Genomic DNA, 13,619 nt, shown 5'->3' with positions numbered 1-13,619 from the left:
ATAGGCAGTACTTGAAAGCTGAATGGAATAAAAAGGCTAATATTTGGTTAGAGGAAATAGGTACTCAATAATTATTTACTTCAACAGTTTGAGAAAGTGAAAATTATCATGAGAGATTGCACTTGCTTAACTTTAATTACTTTCCCATGTTCATTCCACTGCTTAGCTTCTAAGCCTAAATTTCAGAAGGAGTCTGATCAACTGCTGAGTTTAAAAGATCTCCTACCGCTTTTATCTTTTAGTAAAGCTACCGTCTGCAAAGACCTCCCCCAAGAATCATGGAGTATGAACTATAGGATTGCTCATGCCTAGTTGCTGGTATCCCAGCCTGCATTCATTACTTCACCCCATTAACATTCCATGCTGGGAGTCCTTTTCCAGTTTTATGAGGCGAAACCACAAAATGTCAGGTTAACAAAATCCTCACGCAGCAATTTCACCTTAAAATACTGCTTGTCGAGGACTTGCTTCCAAGATTTCAACAAATCACTAACTCTATAAAGCAGGTTTCAAGTCAAATAAAGGCAAAATTTGCATCAGAGTACAATAAAGATTAATTGGAACACAAGCTGATTATTTAGAACTACAACCTTTGGGGAAAAGAGAGTTAGAGCAGTATGATTCAAGTGTACCTAGTGACCTATTTCAGTTTTTAATTGTGCTTATAGTTATACAGATATACTTAACTATTACAACCATTTCCAATCATTCAGATACCTGATTTGAGACAGTTTCATAGATAGTAGAGAGCTTTGGAGATATGAACACACTGGTTCAATTCCTGGTTCTGCCACTTATTAACTATGTGTCTTTGTCTCTCTAAACCTTGTTTTTTCCATGTAAAAATGAAGCAAATAATTCTTTCTTCATTGGGCTATTTTGATTTTAAAAAGACATCAGACAAAAGCTCCAAGCATAGTGCATAACAGTCATAATAACAAATGTTCAGTAATGGTAATAATAATAAATGTTCAATAGTTGTTAGTTTCCTTCCCTCTATCCTTTGTAGAGATGAAAATTGCCAAATTAAGAGCTACTGTTCAAACTCTCTACACTCTCCGAGGATACCATAACTAAGAGATCTCATCTCTGTATGTACAGTGATGGGGTCCAGAAAGTCATGATAAGTATGAATGGGAAAAAGAAAGTAAAAGGGACAGTTTTTGGCATACATGTAAGTGAAAATACACCCATTAAACACATCCATCTACACTCCTTTCTCCTTCGCTCAACAGGAATGAAGCCAAGCCTGTGCACTCACCCTCTACATTGGTGATCCCTGTCACTGCTAGTATTCAGCTCTCAAGACAATAATTAAACCATGTCAGATGCTGATCTTCAAAACAAGTATCTTTAAGTCGAATAGCCTGGGCTTGAATAAATCTTTACACTCTCTTGTTGACCATGCTACAGACTCTTCACAGTGGACTTTAACTAGTCTGAGACTGCCAAAATGGACAGAAATTAATCCCAGTGAAACTTGAAACGTACATTCTATTCTGGATTGAAGTTAGTTGTCTAAGAGCTCCCTCATTAAATATTTCTTAGACAACTATTAAGTACCAGGCATTATAGCTTTCTCAGAACTGTCATCAGGACCTGGAGAGAATGACCACTTTTTCAGGTCTGAAACTGTCTCTACCAAGAAAATGAGTAGGAAAAGAGAGGGACCAAATCAAATAATGCATGCCTGTGTAGTCTAGGGAACTGACATGAAAGCAGGTCAAATTCACACTGTCCAATACTAATTTCCCAAAGGACCGTAATTCATACTCTGATTCTGTTCTATAATTTTCTGATAAAAAATTATTTGTATGGTCATGTGAATGACCTTTATGAGTAAGTATAAGGTGCAGAGGATAACATACATCAGTGTGAACTATCAATGAATTAAAGCAAAAATATTTAAGAACCATTGCTGCACGATTCTCACATGTTCTCACTACTATCCTAATTTTAATAATTATTCCTTTTCTTTGAATCCATTCCAATTTCTTCAACTCCCTTTGTAAATGCAGATAACAAAAGAGAACAGGAACCAACACAGGACTCTTGCAGTAACTAAGCCCTTGCATAAGGCTTCCCACTCCCAGTAAAAACACACAAATCTTTGCCACTGACATGTGGATTGCATTCATATTAAATTCCTGATTCAACAGTTAAGTGAGCATGCTCATGCTCTCAATCTCATAAGCAAAATAAATCTAAAAGGAAATTGGTTAATACTAATAATTCAGTTTAAACACTACAATCACTGTTCACATTAGACTGATATGACCAATCCTGAAATTTAAAATTTACTTCTATTTTCCTCTAATGTTCTCTTAAGATTTAGACTTTTTTAATATGAAAATTTAAATGTATACATCCAGTACAACATAAAGAACATCAGCATAGTCTTGGGTCTCCCAAATCTCAGAAAACAATAGTGATCTAGTGAAACCCTAAATCTAACAATTTAATTTGATCTAACTAATAACTGAATACATTTTAATAGAGTACCTGTATGTTTTAGTGATGTAGAGATCTCAAGTATCTCACAAAAAAAAGATGGTTATTTTGCTCCACACTATTAGTAAAGAGCAGTCAATAACAAAGAGCTCTAAAAAAAGAATAGAGTCATATAGATAAAGACAAAAGCAAGGAAACCAAAAATTAGGGCTCTCATCAAAATGAAACAACTAAAGGAGCACACAGTCTTTGGACACAGACAAATAGGCCCTGATATTACTGTGTTCTCTAACACTTGAGAAAAGCCTGTTTGGCTTCCAACAATAATTGCATCGCAGAAGACAAAAAAAGCCTTCCTAGGAATTTACACTTTGATCGGCAATGCTAAGAACACAAAAGTCTCACCTTCTTTCCTGCATATACAAAAGAGGTCTACAAAGTCTAGAAACCCCTTGTGTTGCAAAGAGACAGAAATGAGATCAAATAAAATTAATTATTTGTTATGACTAAGTTTTAATCCTTTGGATATCTCATATCACATTTCTTGTATGGCAGGAGTTAAATAAATGGTCCATAAGCTTACTAAGCAAATAAATGTTATTTGGAAGTAAAGTGAAACTATAAACACTATTCAAATGCAAATTTAAAATTCTCCAACTCGGCACAGGAAATGAATAAAAAGCTCATCTGATATAAGTGTAATAACAGAACAGATTAAACATTTTTTTAACTTTTTACAGGAAAAAGAAATGGTCATTACCCAATATAGTTATATCTCTTATTTAAGCAGATTCATAAAATTGTGCATAAAAGAATCTTCAGATTTTAAAATAACCTAAAACCAACTGAACCAATCTGAATTATAATCAGATAGGTTTTCAGTAATTTATAGCATGCTCCAGAATTAGACTTTGGTAACACAGTATGGAACTAATGATAGTTACTCATCTTGTAGAAGTAACTGAATGTTTAAAGACAACAATTGGTTAAAACTGATGAATACTAAACATTTGTTTAGTTTTAAAGATTTCAGCACTCACTGGCTCAGAACCAAAATTAAACTGAGTAACTAAAGGTCAAGGGTAAGCGTGTTTGCAAAATCAGCAATGCCTGACCCAAAGGTGACCTGGAGGAATAAAATGAAGAGAAAACAGAAAATTTTAGTTTTTTCACAGTGTAAATATCAGAGCAAGATGGCTGCTTTAAAAACTCATGTTCATAATGATAATCATATATTTGGGTGAGTTAAAATTTTAATAAACATTTGAGGGGAACCTCAATACTTATAAGGTTCACCGTTCTATAAAGTGTAGAGCAGTATTTACAAATTAAATGCCTCCTCTTTTTAATAAATTGGATGGCAATTTAAAAAGGAAGACAGGGCTTCCCTGGTGGCGCAGTGGTTGAGAGTCCGCCTGCCGATGCAGGGGTCACGGGTTCGTGCCCTGGTCCGGGAGGATCCCACGTGCCGCGGAGCAACTGAGCCCGTGAGCCATGGCCGCTGGGCCTGCGCGTCCGGAGCCTGTGCTCCGCAACGGGAGAGGCCACAGCAGTGAGAGGCCCGCATACCACAAAAAAAATAAAAAAATAAAAAAATAAAAAGGAAGACAGAGTCTCTTCCAACATTTTCAATGTAATTAGTCTCATTAAAATTGCCAGAAGTAGCTATTCCACCGTAGTCTATTAGTAAATCGTTTGAATTGACTAAGATGAAAGTTAAACAAGTCAAATAACAGGAAAAAGCAAATAGTTACTGAGAAACTACAATGTGTAAACTTCAGATGGTCATTAATGACAGGAGGAAGAAAAAGAGTTGAAAAAGAAAGAAATTATTGATGCTGTATTTTTTAAATCTGTGTCATGAAGATCAGGATTACAAGGAACTGAAAGTCCTTAGCCTTTTACCACATCCCCCACTAACACCTTGATATTAGCAAAACAACATAAATAATAAAAACGTTAGTATTCTGGAAAATTAACGTGCTTACTGAGATTAGACCCTTACCCTATAGGTCTCTTTCAACCAGAAAGGAAACAATTGTATTTCTAAATTAATACCCTCTTAGAAACTTGAGGCCATAATCCAAAGAGCCAGCATTCTCAGCTAATATTCACAAGTTCCAAAACACAACAGTAGAGACACAGATGACAGTCCCGGCGCCTATTATAAGCAATCATTCCCTCACATGCTTTTAATACTGGAACAGAGTGTGACACTTAAGAGTTAAATAATAAGAGTAAGCAAATATTTATTAAATGCCTACTAGTATTAGAAAATAAAGTGGTGAATAATAGAGAGGCAGTCCCATCCCACATGAAGCACATCTCAGGTACCGAAAATACATTATTTTATCCATTTAACAACTCTGTAAGATATTATCTTTCCAGTTTTCCAGATAGAAAACTGACACTATGAGAGGTTAACTAACTTGCCCAAATCACAAAGTCAATCAGAAGCCTGGAAGAAGGACAACAGAATCAAATCCAAGACTATGACTCTTGCTTGTACGCCCGAGCTCTTTGTTCCACATCCAGTAGGTTCTATAATATATGAGGGTTGTACCACTCTCTAGGGGCATTTTTGGAAATTAGTGCTTCTGGTTGTCACAATGATATGGAGACAATACCTGACATTAGGTGTCAACCAAGACATCAAAGTTGTTCAACGCTCAAAACAGTCCCGTGCACAACAAAGAATGGTCCCTCATCCCACACAATTTTCAAACATCCTGACATTCATGTGAGTGAAAAATCTATTCATAATTATTTGAACCTAGAATCTAATTCCATTTTATATTTAAACACCTAGCAGTTTTCACACCTACTTTAATGAACCTGAAAGTTCCAGAAATTTAACTGTCAGGAATACAGGAGAAAAATTATGAATCATTAAGAATTTGACCAAGAGGTGTTCACCATTTCAGAAAATCACTTCACTCATGGCTATTCCATTTTAGTATTTGCACCGCCAATTTATCAACATGTAGGCAAGCAAAATTTAAAACTGTGCTAATATAACACATGTGGCAGGCTAAGTGTCTTAACCTGAGCACTTCATCATGTCTTCTAGTCTAGTTACACTCTAAATACTGGATAAATTACTTTCCCCTTATTTTTCCCTTCCTACAACTATGGCATTATATTGATTTATCTTTAAGTTATCAGTTAAAAAATGTACATTAACTATGAATTTTATATCAAGATAGTAAAGAGGCATCAGAAAATACATGCTATCAAAAGGAGCATTAGATTTTACAGCATTGAGAACCACAACACTACATCATTGTTCCCCTAATTGTGATACTAACTAGGCCATATGCTTGGCCTTAAAATAACACAATTGGCACCATCTCAATTATAAGAGTCACCTCTACTCATGAAGACTTTCACACAAGTTACTCTCAATGGCAGGACATTTCCTTGTATTGAATTAAAGTTCCTTATTCTATAATTTAAATATGTTTATTCTCTTCTCTGTCCTAAAATAAGATCTGTGTGGGACAAGAATAGCTCAATCCAAGTACCATATAGAGGCTATATTTTATCAGTGAAATTTTGTTTATCAATCTCCCTCTTTTATTTACCATATTTCCCAGTAAGTGTTCAATGAATGTTTGTTCATAGAATGACAATCCCACAGTATTCCTGTTCATGAACTGAATAATCTAATATATTAACCACTATATAAATGCTTTCTACACACAATAAATTTTTATTGAGTATACCGACTCAAACATTACTCCCATCCAATATGAAAATTCACAAAAAGAATGTTCAATTTGCAGAGGTAGTAAATTAGAGAAGGCATACAATGGAATTGGCTTACTATCTGAGTTTGAAAACTAAAGTCAAGGTTTAAAATGTTAACTGTGAACTAAAGTTTTCCAGGGATACCCTAATTTTCTAAGACAAAATACAATAGTTGTTTGGAAATATATATTGATATTAATCTATAGGAAACAGGTATCCTCTACTAGTTATGGACTTTAGAGTACTTTGGTGCATACACCTAAATTCATGACAAAACTTTAAAAGAATGAGTTGAATAATTCTTGCCCTATTGCAAATCCTTATTAATAGTGAACAAATCCTCAAATACCTCTTACCTCAAAAATAAGAATAAGATGCCACAGGTTATATAATAATTGAATGGTTCAGCTTCTCTAGACCTTTTACTAAATTTCAGGTCAAGGGCTGCCCACTAAATGATCGTGCAAGGTATAGCACTATGTTGGCTTGCCAGACCTGGGACAATGTTCAAAGAGATCTCTCTTATAAATATGGCAAGCATTACAGCAGATGAATTCACTTTTAGCCACAAAAAAAACCCCTAGAAAGTCCATTCCATGCCACCTTCGAAGTAGCTCTAAGGGTATGTACCATTTTCTGTTGCCTACATGCAGTTGTTTTTGGTTCATCATGGCCCCTACATATCATTATAGCTAAGATATTATTAATTATAAAGACTCAGCATTATTTAATGTATCACTAAAAAAGAAAAAAAATTTCATAAAGGAAGTCTAATAGGAAAGTCCTGCATAAAGTTGACACATCAAAGCTGCCAGTGTAAGGGGAAGTACGAAATAAAGCCATCAAGCAGAAAGGTAACTTGTTTGACTTAAGCTTCACATTGGGTGGAGAGACAAATACAAATCTTAGGGAATGTGAACCATGAACTGATATTCACGTAGATTTGCAGTATGAATTCACACTATCAATGAAGTCCAAAAATTCCTCCAGCAGATAATTTAACTTGTGGTAGTCTCAAGTTGCAGTGCCACCAGATGGGCAGCAGAGGCAAAGAGATAATCTCTCTGGCCTTAACCTCAACTCAGGCCATGAGTGACTGTGAGATATCACTGACTATACAAAGACTCCTGATTTCAGAGATGTTAAAATATGAAAAATTACAAAACTAATAATCAATGAGATAGCATAGAGATGCTTTCAGAATTAACAAAAACAAATAAAATTATACTTTGGGAACAGAACAAAAGGGACTAAGTATCCCATTATCTCTGAAGTTAAAAAAATATATACAACATATATAGGCACATATATATAAAGATATATATATATATATATAAAGATACCAAAGACATACATGAAACCTTGAATTATTGCCATTCTTTATCAAAGAAGATTAAAGATGACAGGTGAATTTGTGTGCCCTTTAATGCTAACCAGATTTAGATTCACAATTTTATCAGTACTGAACCCATTATTACCAATTCGACAGATCCATAAGAGAGTGTACTTTTACCCATGTACTAATAGTTGTTTAATTGAGTTAATTAATCACAGCCTAACTAAAATATCTCAAACAGACCTCACACAGCATTCAAAGTATAGCCTGAAATCTAACCCACCCTCCCTTTTCTTTAAACTGGCCTGGGGAATGAAGCCAATAAATTGTCAATTAATAACATACTTGCTTTGATGATTCTTCAGTAATTTACTGTCATCCCACTTCATAAATTTTTTAGTAAAAGATGTGGGATTTCAAGAAAGATACCTCTTCCATGGGAAAGCTCAGTTTAAGAGTTTTCTGCTGCCACAAAACCAATAAGACAAACTAGCTGATAATCCTCCCACACTACACCATGTAGGTATAAGCACTGAACCAGTGAAAGTTTAATTTGTTCCGCCAATGGCACAGAAAACTACTCAGATTTATTCACTAAATAGATCTGAACATTAGTCTCTAGCTTTTGTTAAAGGCCAGGTTGAACTAGGTTATTCATAGGCAAAAATATATAGTCTTGAACCTAGTAGTGTCAGTACAGTAAACATAACTAGTGTCCCACTACCAGAGCCAAGGTGCTCCACTATTTATATGCTCTATCAACTTCTAATGGGAATTCACTGCTACCCACAGCCAGTTTCCCCCAAACAGCATTCTCTTTGCACTTGAAAGCCAGATACCCCTAAATAATAATTAAGACATATAAACCCCTATCATGTTGGCCTTTCTAGCACTCTAGATATCACTTTTACCTTCTGTCCACATAGTCCTGACCGCCATATGTTCACATTCTTAGCCTCTTAACCACTCTCAAGGAAAACTCCCTAACTGACATATATTTACCCTGGCCACACAGTTCTCTGACCTCTTATCCTGTGAATGACAGATCCGTGTTTCATGCCCTCCAAGGGCTAGTCCTAACCAATTTGTCAGATTCCCTTAAATCAGCTCAATGAACCCACTTCACATTTATTAACAATAAATATACAAAATAAGGGGGAAATATGTATCTCTAGTCATCTGATAAAACAAAAACAATAAACAGCATTAATACAATTAAAAGTTACAAATTTAAAAATGATTCTGTAAATAGATGAGAGGCACTTTTTGACAGAGTAACTAGTACTAACAAGAAAAAAAAGACAAGACCAAATAGTTATTGCTAAAGTGGTAAATAAATAAGGGGAAGAAACTAACAGAATGACTAACATCAAAAGGGCAAAAGCTTGGATTTCAGTCCATTTCCTTATTTTTATCTCTTGAGAATAATTATTAGCAATTAATTCTCATTATCTTCCATTAAAGACAAGTTTACCATGTAACTGTTACCAAAGATTTTGTTCTCATTCAAAACCACTTACAAATTCAACAAACTTTTACTGAACACCAACCATCTGCCTAAAACTAAACGTTAAGCATTCATAGATAAATAAGAAATAGTCCCTGTATTTCAGCTGTCATAATTTAGTAGAAAACACTGACAAAAATTAATCATCATAATTTTTGATAAATGGTTTAACAAAATATTCCTAAGAGGTTACAGAATGCAGAGGGGTAGCAAACATGAGGGGCACCTAACTTGTCTTGGAAGGGAAGTCTGCGAATGTATTTTGAATGGAAGTAATGCTTCAAATGAATAGAATGGAGAAAAGCAAAGCAGGGAGCTTCGTATGCACTGAAAATTGTATACACAAATGAAAACAGTAAGGAGAATGTCATGTTCATGTAATTGAAAATGGTTCCACATATTGTAGTGAAAACATTACATGATATAAGGATAGAGTTGTATATCTGGCTAAGAAGTCTGTCCTTTATCCAGAAAGAAATAGAAAGTCATTGAAGAGTATTTTTAAAGGAAGTGAAAGGATCAGATTTGTCTTACAGAAAAGTTTTATAGAAAAATCTGAGAATTTGATTACTGCGCAAACAGGAAAGATGGGAAATGAAGGAAGGGAAAAGTTTTGGATAATCCCTAGGTTTCTGACTGAACTGGTAATACTACCATTCCCTGGTTAAGGTGCAGGCCTGGAGTAAAATGGTGAATTTAACTTGGAAGTGCTGAGTCTAATGTGTTTGTGAATTATTCAAGAGAAAATGTTTCATAGATAACCAAAAACTCATCTGCTGATCAGGGAAAACACTGGCACTCCAAATCATAGGGGACAGCAGAAATTTAACAGTTATCTTTACAGAACCGAATGGAATTATCCAGTTATGTATCCATTTATGCTGGACACATACTATCAACTCATTTTACCCACTGGATACAATGTTTTATTCCATGAAAAAAATTATTTTTTAAAAGCAAATTTGGGGACTTCCCTGGCAGTCCAGTGGTTAAGACTTTGCCTTCCAAAGCAGGGGGTGCAAGTTTCAATCTCTGGTCGGGGAGCTAAGACCATACATGCCTCACCGCCAAAAACCAAAACATAAAACAGAAGCAACATAGTAACAAATTCAACAAAGACTTTCAAAAAATGGTCCACATCAAAAAAAAAATCTTAAAAAAAAAAAAAAAAGCAAATTTGAACTTAATTAAAAATTTCCTTCCTTCCTTATACCTGAATATCCTTTCACAGGAAAGTGGTTTCTGATAAACTAGAAAATAAAGACTACTTTATTTCTGTTTGGGGAGTTCTCGTCACAAACGTTTACCATGACAGTGATAACTACTGATATTTATATGTGCCAAATCTTACTCTAAGTGCTTTCCTCACATGAATTCACTTAATCTTCGGGACAACCCTATGACATAGATGCTATTACTATTCCCATCTTACCAATGAGAAAACAAAGTTACTGAAGAGTCAAGAAACTTGCCCATGGTCACAGAGATGGTACATAATGGGGTCAGGAATCAGTCTGATTTCAAAGCCCTGCTTTTAACTACTACACTATGCTATCTGTCATAAATGATACTACTCTAATATATTGGGATTATGGAAACATCAAAAATTATTCAGGAGCTATGGAGAATTAGAGATAGAAACAAATAAATGGATTTCAGTGTAAATGGAAAAGCAGCTCTCCTTAGTGAGACACCTGTAGTACAGATTTCTTTTCAGGCACTGAGCCACACCTAGCACTAAAGTAGTCACACAAAAGAAACAAGCACTCTAAAGCTCCATGGCATGGGGAGCTATGCACAGAAATTCTGCACCTGCTTCAAAATCTTATTACTACTGGAATTTCGCTTTTGGATTCACTGATCCTGGAATGCACTGGCCTTTAAAAACACTTGAAACATTCTTCATTCTTAATGCCACCTCAATTCCTCCAGTGGTGGTATCGCTATAGAGAAAATACATGTAGTTATAAAGTTAAAGCACAGTATGATTTATGAGGAAATCTGCACCTTGAAAGAAATATGTGCCCGTTGTCTCTAGCATCAATTTTGCAAAACAATGATGCTTTATGTCTTTTCTTTCTCAACTGGTTTCAAACAACAAAGTAAGACCTTTTCATCATGTTACTTAGCATAATTTTTACTGGTATTCAGCATCAAAATACTGACGTGCTAATCTGAAGCACTACAGATTACTAGAGATTACTAGGCATTGCACATCTGGCTACAGAGTATAAAGTGATGGCCAAATGAGTCTAGTAATAGGTGAAAATTCATTATGCTCAAACCCTTAGATGATGACTTAATAGCAGTCTTGGTGCAGCAGAAAATCTAGAAGGCCCTGCTTTCTTAGACTGAGTCCCCTTAGAGATAGTTGAGGAAAGGAGCTAAAGAGAGACAGAACTACAGGAGAAGCCTCTAATTTGACACTGAGTACTGGTTCAGTGATGGAGAAAAATAATCAGTAAAGTGAGAAATCCTAAGAAAGAATACATCTATACCCCCAATATTTTATTTAAACATAAAACACAAATGTTTATTCATTCACTAATATTCTGATGTAGACAGAGCCAAGGACATCAGATACGGCTTCTGCCTCATCTTACACAATCACCTTTAACGGATCATCTACAATTACTACTTTCAACTTTTTAAAACAATACAGTTCCTGTTCCATAGATTTATTGTGAGGATAAAATGAGGTAGTACCCTTAAAATAGTGCCTGACACTAGTAAGCACCAGCAAAAGCTCGTATTTTCATTATGTGCACAGAATTTAGTTTATGAAAAAAATCACACCTATATTTAATTCATCTGAGTTTTTCAATAACCCTATGAGGTAGGCTAGTATTTATTAATATAACCATTTCCCAGATTAGAATACGTGAGGTACCCACTACATATGTGACAAACACCCAATAAAGGATACAGCTGAGACTTGAACCCAGCTCTAGAGTAATACAGGCAATCTCTCTTGAATAGGTAAGCAAAGTAAAAAAAGTACAAGTAACAGAATACAGGAAGACCCATAATATCTCCCAGTAAATGCCCTTTCACAACTAATGCCAAGGCTGAAAGAAAAAAAGCAACAACGATCTGGAAACCTATACTGTACTCTTAACCAAACAAGTATTACAGTTGGTCACAGACTGATCTGGGGGTGTAGCAACAAGTTTAAGCTATGACTCATTGAGTTGAAAAAGGTCTAAATAGATTTCAAAGAGCGGTTTTTTTAGGATACAGGACACACCCCACACAGCAACCTTACCATGCTACAGTTGCATACTGTTTCAGTACTTACTCTACAACCAACAATTTGTTTAGAAGTTTTTTTTAACTGACAAGTTATTTTTCAAAAGTTGACATAAAATTATTTAGAATTTGACAGTGACCTACTGTTTATCAAGAACAAATTAATGCTGCATGTGCTATTCACTTAGGTATAACCAAAGATAAAGCCCATGAAGTATTTTGGAACTGGAGATAAGAGAAGGGCATAATGAAACAAACAAGGGTATATGAACTGATATCATGCTGGGGATGAGCCCTGCTGGAGCCCTGCAAAACTGCTCACCCTTGGGACTTCCCTGGTGATCCAGTGGTTAAGATTCCACACTTCCAGGGCAGAGGGAACGGGTTTGATCCCTCATCAGGGAACTAAGATCCTGCATGCCACTGCCACGTGGCCCAAAAAGAACAAAACAAAACAAAACTGCTCACCCTTGGCTACACACACACACACACACACACACACACACACACACACACACACACACACAGAGGTTTGCTTAAAGGGGTCTAAATAAAGCAGCTGTAGGGAAGGATATCAAAAGATATGATTTAAAAGAAGAGTCAAAGATTCAGAAACACATGCAAGTCTGATTTTGTAAATAAAACTTTTCTTTACGGCTCATGCTCCTTCCAGATGAGCAGGCTGCAGTTACACAACCATGTTATCAAAACAAAGCAAAGCAAACTACTTAGCTCATTTTAACTATAGACTGATTTCTCAAACATAAGGATAGTTATTATGAAAATCCATAAAAGTTTCTAATATGTCACCAGCATAATACCTCTAAATATATGATCATCAATTGTTTGTCAATGAGGATGATATCTTATACTTTTTAATATTAAGAAATATTTTTAACACACCAACTTAAAAAAAGAAACTGGTTAAACATGACACATCAATATTACCTATAGCTTATTAACCAGCCACATGGTACCTTCTTCAATTTCACTACCATCTCTTCAATACTGCCATAACATACTAAGTTTGTAAGAATAATTTTACTGTCCTCTGCCTGAAAATCCTGCAATTAGTAATAAAAATAATATTAATTAGCAAATTCACTTGGTTTATGACATGAATGATAACCTCTTTAAAGGGATGTCTTTATACAATGGACGATCCACAGAAAAGTATTCACTGCCTGGTGTTGCAATCAGGTAATAGATTAGGAAACAATCAAAGTGAGATCAAGTGATTTATACAAAGATTAGGTTCCATAGTTAGAATTCAAGTAACAGCCTCGAAGTTATGATACATTTCTTCCTTCATAGAACATGAATCTT

The 13,619-nt window shown here is 35.2% G+C and overlaps 1 protein-coding gene across 10 annotated transcripts in view; it reads right to left on the bottom strand.

The window, feature by feature from the left end:
* VPS13B (vacuolar protein sorting 13 homolog B) overlaps window positions 1-13,619 on the bottom strand; it is a 774,679-nt gene that overhangs the window by 519,109 nt on the left and 241,951 nt on the right. The window contains exon 20 of one of the 10 annotated variants that reach the window (XM_067017183.1): window positions 13,293-13,357. The exons of the other annotated variants lie outside the window; for them this stretch is intronic. Coding sequence (XP_066873284.1) covers window positions 13,335-13,357 — 23 coding nt within the window. The 3' untranslated portion in view covers window positions 13,293-13,334. Of the gene's footprint in view, window positions 1-13,292; window positions 13,358-13,619 lie in introns of those variants that run through there. 10 annotated transcript variants of the gene reach the window in all.

This window comes from Kogia breviceps, chromosome 17 (assembly GCF_026419965.1).
Source record: "Kogia breviceps isolate mKogBre1 chromosome 17, mKogBre1 haplotype 1, whole genome shotgun sequence".
In the NCBI taxonomy this organism is placed as follows: Eukaryota; Metazoa; Chordata; class Mammalia; order Artiodactyla; family Physeteridae; genus Kogia; species Kogia breviceps.
Note: the sequence above shows the minus strand (reverse complement) of the source record. Positions and strands in the feature narration are given on the sequence as shown.